Source organism: Nyctereutes procyonoides, unplaced genomic scaffold, assembly GCF_905146905.1.
Source record: "Nyctereutes procyonoides isolate TBG_1078 unplaced genomic scaffold, NYPRO_anot_genome, whole genome shotgun sequence".
Taxonomy (NCBI): domain Eukaryota; kingdom Metazoa; phylum Chordata; class Mammalia; order Carnivora; family Canidae; genus Nyctereutes; species Nyctereutes procyonoides.
The window spans coordinates 38,615,780-38,629,634 of NW_026575140.1; the positions used below are offsets into that span (position 1 = coordinate 38,615,780).

At 47.0% G+C, this 13,855-nt stretch overlaps 1 protein-coding gene across 1 annotated transcript; it reads right to left on the bottom strand.

Annotated features, from left to right (window-relative positions):
* Positions 1–11,931: 11,931 nt before the first annotated feature.
* Positions 11,932–13,178, bottom strand: JUN (Jun proto-oncogene, AP-1 transcription factor subunit). Its single transcript, XM_055306966.1, has one exon. It carries the CDS (start codon positions 13,141–13,143, stop codon positions 12,097–12,099), a length of 1,047 nt encoding a protein of 348 aa, XP_055162941.1. The 5' UTR covers positions 13,144–13,178; the 3' UTR covers positions 11,932–12,096.
* Between the last annotated feature and the right edge of the window lie 677 nt (positions 13,179–13,855).

Genomic DNA, 13,855 nt, shown 5'->3' on the forward strand with positions numbered 1-13,855 from the left:
TGTGACTTTTAGAACATGCGTTAAGTTCTCTTTGCTCACTGTCATCTAGCCTCTCGGGTTGTTTGAGACTTGGGGGTCATTGAGGTGCTCTGTTTGGACATCCTGCATTCAATTGCTCACCATCTGGATTCACCTGCCCCCATGGCCTCCTTCTCTTCCCATCTCCTCCCTTAATTCTCCTGGAGGGAACCTTACATTCTAACCACACTGGTCTTCTGGCTACTTCTAACACATGCTTTTGCCCAAGACAGGAATGCTGTCCCCACCCACTCCCATCTGCCTGACTGATTCCATCAGGTCCCAGTTTAAAGGTCATTTCCTTGGAGAGGCCTCCCCTAATGATCAGACTGAGTCAGGCTCCTCCCCACCCTTCCACTGAATGCTCTGGGAGCGGGCTGCAGTAGTACTGCTTGTACATCTTTGTAGCACTTTGCAAGGTGCTGGGCTTGGTAAGTAATTTTGATCATGTGTTTAAGAATCTGTTAAATGTCTCTTTTCCTTACCTGACAGTCACTGGGCAGAAACTCCATCTATTTTTGTCTATTTTGTTGATGCTTGACTGATGGGCCTTGGTCTCTCTCTCTCTGGAACACCATCACCCCATTTTTCATCTTTTTAAAGATACAATTCCAAGTTGGCTTCTCAGTGAGGCCATTGTTCAACTCCCTTAGGTGGGATATTGTTTCCAAAGTATATTGTATTTACCTCTCTCACAGCAACTAATATATTGAATGCCATCAGCTTTTTTTTTTTTAAAGACTTATTTATTTGAGAGAGAGAGAGAGTGAGAATGTGAGCAAGAGTGACAGGGAGAGAGGCAGAGGGGGAGAGAGAGAGAGAGAGAGAGAGAGAGAGAGAGAGAGAAAGCTGAATCCTGAATCAGATGCCCTGCTGAGCCAGGAGCCCAATGCAGGGCTTGATCCCAGGACCCTGAGATCATGACCTGAGCTGAAATCAAGAGCCAGCTGCTTAACTGACTGAGCCACCCAGGTGCCCCACCATCAGCTTTTGATAGTAGGATTGATATCTTACATAACTTGCAGCGCTCAGTGTCTGGCACGGAGGAGGTGTTCAACATTTGGTGAATAAACACGGTAACACTACCTTCTGAGAGAGTCATGATCATTCAATCCCATGTTGGTATCCTAAGGTGGAAAGATTTTGACTATTTATGCCAAGAATTGGTCACCATATCACCTCCTGGAAATGTCTTAAACCATGCAGTAGACCCATCAACCTTTCTTGGTATGCTGTTCTTGAAACACTGGATTTTTCATTCATTTCTTATGCTAATAACCACTTCTAGACATTCAGAGATCTTTCATGTAAAGATCTTTGATGTGAGTAGAAGAAAAGAATATTTCTTTGTGTTTTGGATTCTCCTTTTTATTTTTAATTTTTTTCTCCTTCCTTCCTTCCTTCCTTCCTTCCTTCCTTCTTTCCTTCCTTTTTTTACATTTTTAAAATTTATTCTTTTATTGTTTATTTTTTTGGATTATTTTTTGGATTTTTTTTATTTTTTATTTTACAAACCCTTGTGTCGAGGGCTGACTTTCATTTTTAAAATTTAAATTCAATTTGTCAACCTATAGTGTGACACCCAGTGCTCATCCCATCAAGTGTCCTCCTCGGATTCTCCTTTTTAGAATTCAGTCATGATGACTGTCTACTTCTTTTTTTTCCTGACCTTTACTCCTTCAGCATTTGAATTGTGGAAATACTAGTTGTAGATACTGATACTGATAGAGTTCAGTGAGCAGGAAAGTAGAGAAAAATACAGACCAGAATAGATTGGTGGGGTCCTGACATTTCATAGTCTTGCCTGGAGTATCTTTGACTCTATTTCAGCTGGCCTGCATGAGTTAATTTTTTACAATAAACATTACAAAAGCGACTAATATTAATAAGTAACTCTTTTTTACAGAGTATTTTCACATGTTATATTGTTTAATACAGTCCTCCCAAACATTTTCCATCCAGTGCAATATGTTTTGATGATTTATACCTTGAGCTTCAAACTTGTTATAAGAGATTGAAGAATGTATCATGAATTTGACCCAGCTTTTGAAGGGGACTAGTTGCCCCTCTATCCTGACTTGTAAAATGTGATAATAGTAACAACAATAATCACAAAATAGATGGAGCAGCATCTACTCTTTTATAGGTCCTGACATTGCTTTGAGGATCTTTTCTTCCCCCTCTCTCTCTTCTCTGACCATGTGGTTTGATGGGACTCCTAAACCTTAGTATTGAAAGTTGTCCTACACCTAAGCCAATCAGTATGTCACATGCCATCCCTCAGTCATGGTGACTGGTTCAGGTGGTTCAGGGATGGATATGAGACCCAATCAGATCAATGAAACACCGTCCTGGGAGAAGGGAAGTAACTGCTGTTGCCATCTTACTTATTCCCATGGACAGAGAGCGGGATCTGCTGGACACTTTCATATGGAGCCTGAGCAAGAAGCTAATACTTCCCATAGCAAGCTGAGTGATGGAGGGAAATCAATTTCCATTAATTAATTAATTAATATCATCTGAGCCCTGCATATAGCCAGGTCTAGAACGACTTCTACTGATGGCTTTTCAATGATATATTTAATAAAATTGCTTCTTTTTTTTTTTTACATAAACTGAATTTTCTATCGCTTGCAACCATAGAATTCTGATACCTTTCTGATTTGCCAGCACTAAGCTATGTCAGCTTATTCAACCCTTACAACAACCCTGTGGGGGTAGGTATTACCATCTCTATTTCCTAGCTAATGAAATTGAGGCTTAGAGAAATTAACTATCTTCCTACTCACAGCTAGGAGATGTTCTAGTTGGGATTATGGTTCATGAAGGTCTTAGTTACTCACTGTACTTGGTCCCGGACGTGGCTGGAGAATGGTAGCGTGTTCCTTCTCAGGGATCCACATGCTGTGGAACACCATCCATTTTTCTGTCTCCCCTGCCCAGTCTTCCTAACCTATTCCTTCTTTTTGCTATCCTCCCCCTCTCCTTCGTTCCATTCCCAACACTTGAGTTCAAGTCTCCAGAGAGATAAACATTAGCCTCTTGACCCAGCAAGCTCTGGGAGTCCAGCCTTAGTCATTCTGCTGCCCAAGAGAGGGGGCTGGCTTAGGTGAACCCTGCGTAGCCCTTCTGGCTGCTTTGTTATGGAAGTCACAGCCCTTCTCTGGGTGCCAGACACTGCTTCTTCCTTTTCTGGCTCAGAGCCATTCTCAGAGGCTTCTTTGACAGCACCCAGGGCAACCCAGGCTGATAGGCACCCTGCCTAGATAAGGCATGTCACTGCCTGGGCATTCGTGTGCAGCTGGCTCTGTTTGAAATCCTGCTTCTCTCTGACTTCACTTCCTGAATGTGCTGACAGGCCTCTGAGCCAAGTCAAACAGGTTCCCAATGCCGTGCCTGCAGAGCATTCCCCTGTGAGTGCAGCTGGGGAAACAAAACTTTTCTCCAGCCCATAGACAGGACCTGCCAGCCCTTATATGACCAAGAAGCAGACTCTGTGAGACCTTGTTGAATCTTAGTGGGAAACGTTTGCATTTCAGCGAGGACGGTTTGTATGTGCATGCATGCACACTGGCTTGGGGCCATGGGGTGGGAGATTCCTGATTATTTCATTTTAAATTACGATGAAATAGTCCATCATGAAAAATGACTAATTCTTGCTTGTCTGCTCCATACAAGGGCTTTATATATATGATCCTCCTGACAATCTTCTGAGGTATCCATAGCTGTCCTCATTTTTACAAAGGAAGAGATTGAGGCTTTAGCAATATTAAGGTACTTGCTCCTCACTCCCCCAGGTACAACTGCAGAGCCTGGATTGATCCTCTGGACCATTTGGTTCCAAAATCCTTGTGCCTCCTCTAGCTCATGACACCTTGAGCTTCGTGTCACCAGGAGGATACAGAGGAAGAGTGGAAAGGGAGAGGCTCTGGTGTCTTCCTAGATCTGTGAAGTGCAGAATGACAGCAGGAAAGTTGTGAGGCTCAACTAGATATAAATTCATGTGGCAGTTCTACTTGGGAATAAGGACATGTGTATACAGTGCAAGCTCTTTGCAGTCAGAAAGACCTGGACTCAACTTGGGCTTCCAACAATCACTTATTCCATGAACCCGAACAAGACTCAAACCTCCATTTTCTCGTATGCAAAATACAGCCCTATCTTTACCTTATGAGACCCAGGACAGTGCCTGCTACATGGTAGAAACTTGGTAAATGGTATCTATTATGAACATTATACAGGTGATACTTGTGAAGATACTGTTGTTTTCTCCTGGAGTTGAGAAAGGCTGGGTAATCCTACAGAAACAAGCAGCTCTCAAATCTCTGTGTCCCAAAACAAAAAAGGTTTTGTTCTTGCTCATGTTAAATGTCTATTGCAGATATGCTGGGGATGAGGAGGGACTCAGATCTACATCATCATTATTTAAAGACCCAGGTTGGGATCCCTGGGTGGCGCAGCGGTTTAGCGCCTGCCTTTGGCCCAGAGCCCGATCCTGGAGACCCGGGATCGAATCCCACGCCGGGCTCCCGGTGCATGGAGCCTGCTTCTCCCTCTGCCTATGTCTCTGCCTCTCTCTCTCTCTCTCTCTCTCTCTCTGTGTGTGTGTGTGTGTGTGTGACTATCATAAATAAATAAAAAATAAAAAAAAATAAAGACCCAGGTTAATGGACACTCCTTCTCTGTGGTTCCATGGTTGCCAAAGCTGGGAAAAGGAAGCATGTTGAATCTCACTTGCTCTTAGGCTTCTTTCCACCTGGATGTGACAGATGTCACCCTTGCTCACATTTCATTGGCTGACACAAGTCATATGGCTTCTTACCCATGTAAGAAGCCTTCTTACTCCTTCCTTCAAGGAGGTAGGAGATGGGAAAGTATTACCCTACCTTGTACCCAAGAGGAGAACTGGAAATATTTGGTGTAGAGCATTAGGGAACATCCACCAACCCCAAAGCCATCCTCTCTCTCACTTCTTTCTTGCCATCAGAGCCTTGATTTTTCATTTATTTTAAAAACAACTTTCTGTGTTCACTTTCCCATGTGCTTAGAAAAAGGTGATCCAAAATAGTGAATCATGATTGTAGGCCAATTATGGAAGTCTCATTCCCTGTCTGCGTATATGTATGTGACCAACTCCTGGCCTCCGGGACCTGAGGGGATGTCTACTGGGGTGGAGGTGGGGAGCATCTAGAAAAGCATCTTGCTAATAAAAAAGGGAAATATTAAAGTAAATATCTTTGCATTACTAGTGATTATTGCGTTTACCTATGATGCCAGGAACTGCCAAAGTTATCTTGAGGCCACACGAGAAACTTCCTGGACACACCAAGAATGGTGACGTGGAAAGATTTAAAGCTCCTAAGCCCATGATGATGTCAATGAACGAGGTCACTGAGCTTTGGACTTGGTTCATGTCTGGACTTCTTCTTTAAATTGTGTCTTTTGTTAGTGGCGACTGTAAACATTCTGTTAGTGTGGTCGATTATATAACAGCCCAGGTTCCTGCCCATCTTTTTCTTGGACTTGTGATAAGGCCAGGGAAAAATCCTCCCTCTGAGCATGAACCTAGATGAATCAACATTCTGGAAGAGAGAAGCCATTAGCGGAATCTGTTGGACTGACAGTCTGAGGGAGAACTGAGAAATACACAAATTCTGTGCAGGTAGCTGTAGGTAGCAGTAGGCAGTAACTTAGTGATCTGGTAATCCAATTTTCTGAAGCAACAATGAGTCCACCATCAGGCACTATTTTTCAGTGGATGTACATAGAGGAAGTCTGTATGGCAAGAGAGTATCAGGGGTTCTCAGCACTAAGTATTCTGGGCCCTCTAGAGAGGAGGAGTTTGTAGCAGGGCAAGGAGAGTTCACTACTTGCTGCTATGGCATAGATGACATATCCCAGGAGACTATCTGATTACCTTTGCTCAGATGGTGTACACATCAAAGAGCCTTCTGATGACTAATTCAGTTCCTTAGGGTGCTTGATGTGGAAGCGGGGACGTGCTCCGGGTAAGGAACCCAGGATCACCAGGGCATGTGATTCCTGGAACAAAATAGGAGAAGAATATGGTTCTTGAAGCTTAATTGTGGCCCCACAAGCCAGTGGATGAGGAGCATGGACAAAAGCTCTTTAGACTCCCTGGGTGCATCAGTTGCTGTCTCTGTGAGATACAGCTACCAACAATGACACAGCCTGGGTAGTGGTGAAAATGGAAGGGGACAGGAGAGACAAGAGCATGACCTGGTGAGGACCTATCGCATTGCTCATCACACTTCCTTTGCTCACTGAGCTCCAGGACAGCAGCCTGTCTCTAAACCCTTAGGGTGCCCCAAAGTCTTTCCCAAGCTTTCCTTCATGCTGCCCCTCCAACTGCTGCCCCTTCTCCTGCTTTTCACTCAATGAATTCCAGTCATGGAGAAAGTCTCAATTCAGGCATTCTGGCAGAAAGGCCTTTTTTTTTCTCCTGGTCCAGTTTTTTTTTTTTTTTAAGATTTTATTTATTTATTCATGAGAGACACACAGAGAGAGGCAGAGACATAGGCAGAAGGAGAAGCAGGCTCCCTTCGGAGAACCTGACATGGGACTCAATCCCAGGACTCTGGGATCACACCCTGAGCCAAAGGCAGATGCTCAACCACTGAGCCACCCAGGCGTCCCAACTCTCTTGGTCCATTTTAGATGGTTTTTCTCTTTCACGGTGCCCAGTTTTTAACTGTGCTCGTCAAGGTGTAGACTCATACATTTATTGGTGTGTTCTCTCTTTACAGTATCTCTTACCAGAATAAAAACTCCTTGAGGGGAGGCATCCTGTGGATTTCACTCTCCTCATTGCATTTCTAAGTGCATGGCACAAAATAGGAATACAATGTTGCTCGATGAATAAAATGAGTGTTGCATGAATGTGAGGTGTCGTTATTCAATTCTCCCAACAAAAGTAAAAACACTGGTCTCTTCACTGGCATCAAAAGGTTTGCATAGTTTGGTTCAGTTGGTCCTACTGAGCTTGGTCAATTCTGAGGGACGACATAAAATCAGGTTTGGGTCCTGCAGTGGTGAGCTCACAATCCCTTTTCTTTTATATCTGTTTATTTGAGCATCTTGACACCAGGCAGGTAGACTGTGGACTATTTTATAAGATGATTTCCCTTCAGATGTCAAGTCAACACGTGAGATCTGAAGTTCAGGACAAGTAGCTGAGGCGAAGCACAAACTTCCCAATATCCCTCCTTAGGCCTAGCTTGCCAGGGAGTTGTGTAGGAAGAAATGTGGCATAATGGGGCTCCGCCTAAGCCATCTTCTCCCCATTTCTCCCCCAACTCCAGGATAGCTTTAAAGACCATGGGCATTCTAAATTAACTAAATCCTGTCTTTGATATTGCTTTCCTCACCTTGTGTCTTCCCCACTAGTCCATCATCCAAACTGTTAACCTGTATGAATCTTTCTCAAGTTGAGAGAGGCTGTTTTCTTCCTCTGCCGTCTTCTACATTTCCTATCACCTGCAGAATAACACCCAAACTCTTAGCATGGAACAGATACTACTTCACAACCTGACACCTAAACTTTCTTGCTTCATCTCCCTTCATTTTTCTTTCCATATCTTCATTCCCAGACTCTCCAAACAGCTTACAGCTCTCTGAAAGCACTATGTTTTCCTTGCACACAAGTTCCTCTTCCAACTTTCCCTTCCTGGTGAGTGCCACTGGCTCAGCTCAGATGTCACCTCTCCTGTAAAGTCTCTCCTGATAATGGCTCCTCCTCCCCAAATCTGGCACCTCTCTGTGGTTCATCTCTATTCTCCTCCCCACCAGACTGTGAGTTCCTGGAGACTAGGGATTGTGTCTTGCTCATCATTGAATCCCTGCGCTTAGCATAGGGTCTCAATGAGACCCGGACCCAGGGGAATGCCTTTCTCTGGGATGTCAGAAGTCCAAAATCAAATAAACGGGGTCAGGTTCAAGAGTTAGGAAGGAATAATGTCACTTTCTGGGACTGTCCCATATTCTAACCTTTTCCCATCTTCCATGACATTTCACTTGACCCATATAGAAGACCTGTGGAGGCAAGGATAGGGCAGAGTAAAAGGCATTGTTTTTTCCCCCCTTTGTTCCACCAAGACACATTTCCTCAAGCAATAAAAGGACATGGGGAATAGATACTTTAGCATGATCCTTATCTGTACCCGAGACATACTGAGCACTAACTTCTAGACCCCTGAGATACATTAACTTTACAAACAGAAAGCTCTCTCTGCCATTACCAACAAAGTGGTTGTTTTTAATAAAGCCACATCTGGAACTATTTTTTATGCTTGCCTAATGGTCACACATTATCCCCTTGCCCATCTCCACCTCCAAGCTTAATGTTTCAGGCAGATCCATTTTATATAAAGAGATACACACTTGCATTAGCAGAGTGGGGGGAAGGGACACCATTTGGCTGGAAGGATGTGTTAACAGCTTAGTTATTTTAAGAACACCCATTGAAGATAGCACTTCAGAACACTCATCAAAACTTGGCTGGGCTTGAATTTCCTTGGGGGTCTTCAACTCATCTTGACTTGTACACCTGGAAATGGATGGGATATATTTCACTAGAAGAAATTAAGACCTGGAATTATTTTGGAGGATGGTTTAAGTTCAATTTCTTGTTCAGTCATTGCACATTTATTTTAAAAACACCTCCTAGTACCAGGCACTATACTAGGAGTCTGGGGTCCACAGATGAGTAGGAGAGGGCTCTAGCCAAGAGACACAGAAGTTGACAATGATAATATACGTAAGTGCTATTGGTAAGTGCTATTATAGAAGTTTTGATGGAATGTTATGAATGCTCAACGGGAATATTCATTCCACCTGAAAATAGAGTTAGCAAGGACGGGTTCATAGAGAAGGTGCTATGTATGCCAAGCCTTGAAGGATGGCTGAACTGGAAAGGAAAGTTATTCCAGGTAGGCGGATGAGCTCAAGCAGAAGCATGGAAGGGTGAAAAGGTACGACATTTAGATTCACACAAAGGTAAATTTCTCATAGTGAGTGTGTAGCTATTAAGCTTAGGAATTTATTAACCATTTTTGAGTCATGGAACTCTGTGAAAACCAAATAAAAGCTAATGATTTCTTTCCTCAGGGGAGCAAGGATGTGCCCATGTGTGCATGCACGTACACAGACATAGAATTTTGTAGGCTTTTTCATTGAGTTCATGAACCCCCTGCCCCAGTGGACACAGAGGGTTAAGAATCTCTGTTTGAAATATACATATCTAAAACAAATTAGAATTAACGGCTTTATGTGTCACTGGCTTCATCTTCTCCAACTACTAGTGTTACCCAAAGAATAACTCATTCAATGGCAAAATAAAATTAACTTTTGTGTTTCTACAAAATTAGCTGATTTTCTGTGTCCAAAGATCATTGGTTAATTTCTTCCACCACAGCGATTTTTCTAACCCCTTTGTTGGACTGGTTAGAATTTCAGGGATACATATTTAGAATGTTAGTTGAAACAAACAAGTGTGGGGATAGGCCTGAGTTTCAGGCTTTTTTTTTTTTTTTTTTTTTTTTTTTAAACACTTGGAGTCTAAATAAAGCTGGGGAGTGGTGTGGCTTTTCTGCGCTGCTCTGTTGTCTGGGCTTAGTCTACCTTTGCAGGTAATTAATTCCCCAGCCTGCTTATTTTTTCTAGTTGGCTCTTGTTTAGCTTCCATAGAGCCCCACCCCAAAGTGCTTTATTGTCCCTCTGCTGACTATTCCTACATATGGTCAAAATCAACTCACCTTCCGGGTTGCTGACATCGGCAAATTCACTGTTTGGCAAACTCTGCTCTGCTCCCAGTAACCCTTTGGTAGTGTTATTACAACGGAGTGGATCTGATAGCTAACAAGTCTGTCCGATCTCTTCCACTCCTAGGTACACTCCTAAGGAGAAACTCTTTGTGTCTTTGGATTAACAGCCACAGGCAGGGTATTAGCACTCTCAGACCTGTTGGGTACCAGAGCACTGCTAATGAGCAAACAGCCCTGCCTCAATTAGTGGTTTGTGAAATATTCCTGGATATCAAATTGCTTTTGCTGCTTGATAATCATACTGGCTCCTGGGATGAAAAGCGACGAGGCAAAAATTGTTCCCTTGTTGCATACTACCTTGTTGATCTCCCAAGTTATATCTGTAGACAGAATTTAAGGTTGCCGTTTCCCCAGAGCTAAGGTTTGATTTACACATGTAATCATTGTGTTGGTGTGTTCATGGTTTCTCTTATGAATCTTTTCCATGTTACATAGATTACTATCTTTCAAGGCTCTTTCTGTAATAATAACTTAAGCAAGGTTGATTATTTTAGAAACAAATTAAGAAACAAACTATAGAAGAATCCCAAATGGTAAATTGCTATAGTGGTAATTTGTCTAAGTATGGGTGATTATTTCAGAGAGAGAGAGAAGATGGGAATGGGGGGGGAGAGAGAGAGAGAGAGAGAGAGAGAGAGAGAGAGAGAGAGAGAGAATATTAATGAAACGGGGAGAATCTTTCATCCAGATTGCAAATTCTGTGTTGACTCTTCCTAAATTCTTTGCTTCTTAATTACCCAGTAACTTCAGATGGCAGTAATGTTAACCCCAGCAACTGAAAAGAAAAGCTTCAGTGTAGAGCTTGGGAAGAAAAAAAGTAGTAAAGGGAAAGGAATTCAAGATCTGTTATTGGTATTTGAATACGTTTATTGTGACAAGAATGCTGTTATAAATATTCATAAGCAAAGACCATCTTTTTTATCTAGGGATTGTTAAAGATTCCAAATTGGAAGGATACATCTTTTGTAAAAATCTGCCACCGTTCCTGATCTGAGGATGAACAACTACTCTTAAAATTTCTGCTAACGTCGTAAATGGTCACAGCACATGCCACTTGGTATAATCCAGACTTTAAATGGTTTGACTTCCCCGTGGACTGTCTTCCCGGCCCACCATAACCTCCCTTCCCTCAGCCTTCTGAAGGGCCACACTATCTTTTGTAAGTGACTCTATCTACATGGATGGTTGGGGGGAGGGAAGAGTAGAAGTTGAGGAGAGCATCAAGCTACAGTTAATTCTCCAGTCCAGTAGAGAATAGTTTTCACTGCTATACATCAGTAAGCAGCACTGAGAGTGGTCTTAGTTGACACTCTTCACTCTTTCAACTCCACCTAGATAGGTTAATCCGCAGATGATGCAGAAAAGAGGTTGTGGGAGGGGTACTTTTCCAATATTTTATTGTTATTTTCTTAAATATCCTTTCTGGAATTTTCAGGAACAAAACATAAAAAAATTATATACTTTATTACAAATGGTAAACTCAGAGTGCTCCAAATCTCTTATTTACAAACAACACTGGGCGGGACACCCAAACAAACAAACATGAAATAACTTACAAAGGCATGAAGCTGTTTATTGACAGTAATCAGCTTTCATCAAATTAAAAAATATATATATGTACATACACAGTTAAGGAAGGCAGGCCAGAAAAGAGTTCATCTGCAGGCTCAGCCTCGCTCTCACAAACCTCCCTCCCGCCTCCCCTCCCCGCCCCCAACACCCCCCCTCCTCCTCCCCTTTGTGTTCTTAAGGAGTACTACAGAAGCAATCTACAGTCGCTATTGCAGTTTGGAGCCCTTCCCCCTCCCTCCCCCCCCCACCCCACCCCTTTAATACTGAATGAGATCGAATGTTAGGTCCATGCAGTTCTTGGTCAATGTTAAAGAAAAGTCTAACGTTCTGTTCGCGCGGGGACAGCCCGTCCGCAAAGCGGGGCAGCCCGCGGGCAGCCGCTCCCTGGCCCCGTGCCAAGGGAGGGCGCGCCAAGTCCTTCCCACTCGTGCACACTGGGGGCGCCGTCAGGACGCCGCCCAGTCCAACTTGGATACCCTTGGCTTTAGTCCTTGGACACTTCTTTTCTCTCTCGCTCTCTCTCTTGCAACTTGTCCAGTTCTCAAGTTCTCTCTCGCCCTCTGTGTGTGTGTGTGGTTTGTTTTTTTTTGTTTTGTTTTGTTTTCTCCTCTCTCTCTCTCTCTCCTCTCTCTCGGTTGCCCCTCAAGCCCCCGACAGTCCGTCCTCAAAACGTTTGCAACTGCTGCGTTAGCATGAGCTGGCACCCACTGTTAACGTGATTCATGACTTTCTGTTTAAGCTGTGCCACCTGTTCCCTGAGCATGTTGGCCGTGGACGCCAGCTCCGAGTTCTGCGCTTTCAAGGTTTTCACTTTTTCCTCCAGCCGGGCGATCCTCTCCAGCTTCCTTTTCCGGCACTTGGAGGCAGCTATGCGGTTCCTCATGCGCTTCCTCTCGGCCTTGATCCTCTCTTGCGACTCCATGTCGATGGGGGACAGGGGCGGCGTCTCCCCGGGCATCTCGGGCACCGTCTGCGGCTCCTCCTTCAGGGCCTGCAGGCGCGGGTGCTGCACGGGGATCTGCTGGGACAGGTGGTGCGGCGCTGGCGGGGGCTGCTGCGGCTGCTGCTGCTGCGGCGGCGGCGGCGGCGGCGGCGGCTGCTGGGGCTGCGCGGGAAAGGCCAGGCCGGCCGCGCCGTAGGAGGGCGCCCCGCCGCCGCCGCTCAGCGCGCCCGGGTTGAAGTTGCTGAGGTTGGCGTAGACCGGCGGCTCGCTGTGCAGGCCCGCGCCGAAGCCGCCGCCGCCGCCGCCGCCGCCGCCCGCCGCCGAGGCCACCGCCGGGGCCACCAAGCCCGCGCCGCTGACCGGCTGCGCCGCCGACGTGACGCTGGGCAGCGTGTTCTGGCTGTGCAGTTCGGCCAGGGCGCGCACGAAGCCCTCGGCGAAGCCCTCCTGCTCGTCCGTCACGTTCTTGGGGCACAGGAACTGCGTGGGGGTCGGCGTGGTGGTGATGTGCCCGTTGCTGGACTGGATGATCAGGCGCTCCAGCTCGGGCGAGGCCAGCTTGAGCAGCCCCACGTCCGGCGAGGTGAGCAGGTCCGAGTTCTTGGCCCGGAGGTGCGGCTTCAGGCTGCCCACCGGGTCGGCCAGGTTCAGGGTCATGCTCTGCTTCAGGATCTTGGGGTTACTGTAGCCGTAGGCGCCGCTCTCGGACTGCAGGAACGAGGCGTTGAGGGCATCGTCGTAGAAGGTCGTTTCCATCTTTGCAGTCATAGAACAGTCCGTCACTTCGCGCGGGCTTAGTTTGGGCTGCGCGCAGAAGTTCCGGGGCCGCAACAGCGCGCTGGCGAGCGGGGGACCCCCGCGCCTCCCGGGTGGGGGGGGGCGGCCCTGGGCAGGAGGAAAGTTTCTGGAGGGGCGCGCGCTCCCGCCGGCTGTCCTCCCCCCGCGCCCCGCTCACCGGCTTCGGCCGCCGCCGCCGCGCTCCTCCGGGGCCAGCTCGCGCGCGCGCTGCCCGCCTTGGAAAGGAGTCGCCGTCACCCACGGGGCGCGCTCGGGGCGCTCTCGGGGCGCAGCGGCTCCCGGGGGCCCGCGGGCCCGCCCCCGCGGCGGCAGGGGCAGGGGGCGCCGGGCGGCCGCGGCTCGCGCTCGCCCAAGTTCAGCACCCGGTGCGAGGGGCGCCGAGCGCACGTCCCTCCGCGGTCTCCTCGCTCCGCCGCCGCCTCTCTCGTCCCGGCCGCCGCCGCCGCCGCCGCCGCCGCCGCAGCCGCAGCCTCAGGCGCGGCAGAGCTTTGCAAAAGTTCGCTCCGGGACCCGGGCCACTTGTCCCCTGTGCTCCCGGCCAGGAAAGTTCTGAGCCGCTGCAGCCACCCTCTGCACTTGCCCGGACGGACTGTCGCCGCTCTCCGCGCTGTCAGCGGCTCCCGGGCGGCGGGGCTCTCCTCCTGGGGGCGGCTGGAGAAGGGGGTTCTCCGGGCGCTCCCCG

Bases quoted from the DNA above. Each gene is read 5' to 3' on its own strand.
- JUN (XM_055306966.1), bottom strand. From the start codon at position 13,143: ATGACTGCAAAGATGGAAACGACCTTCTACGACGATGCCCTCAACGCC.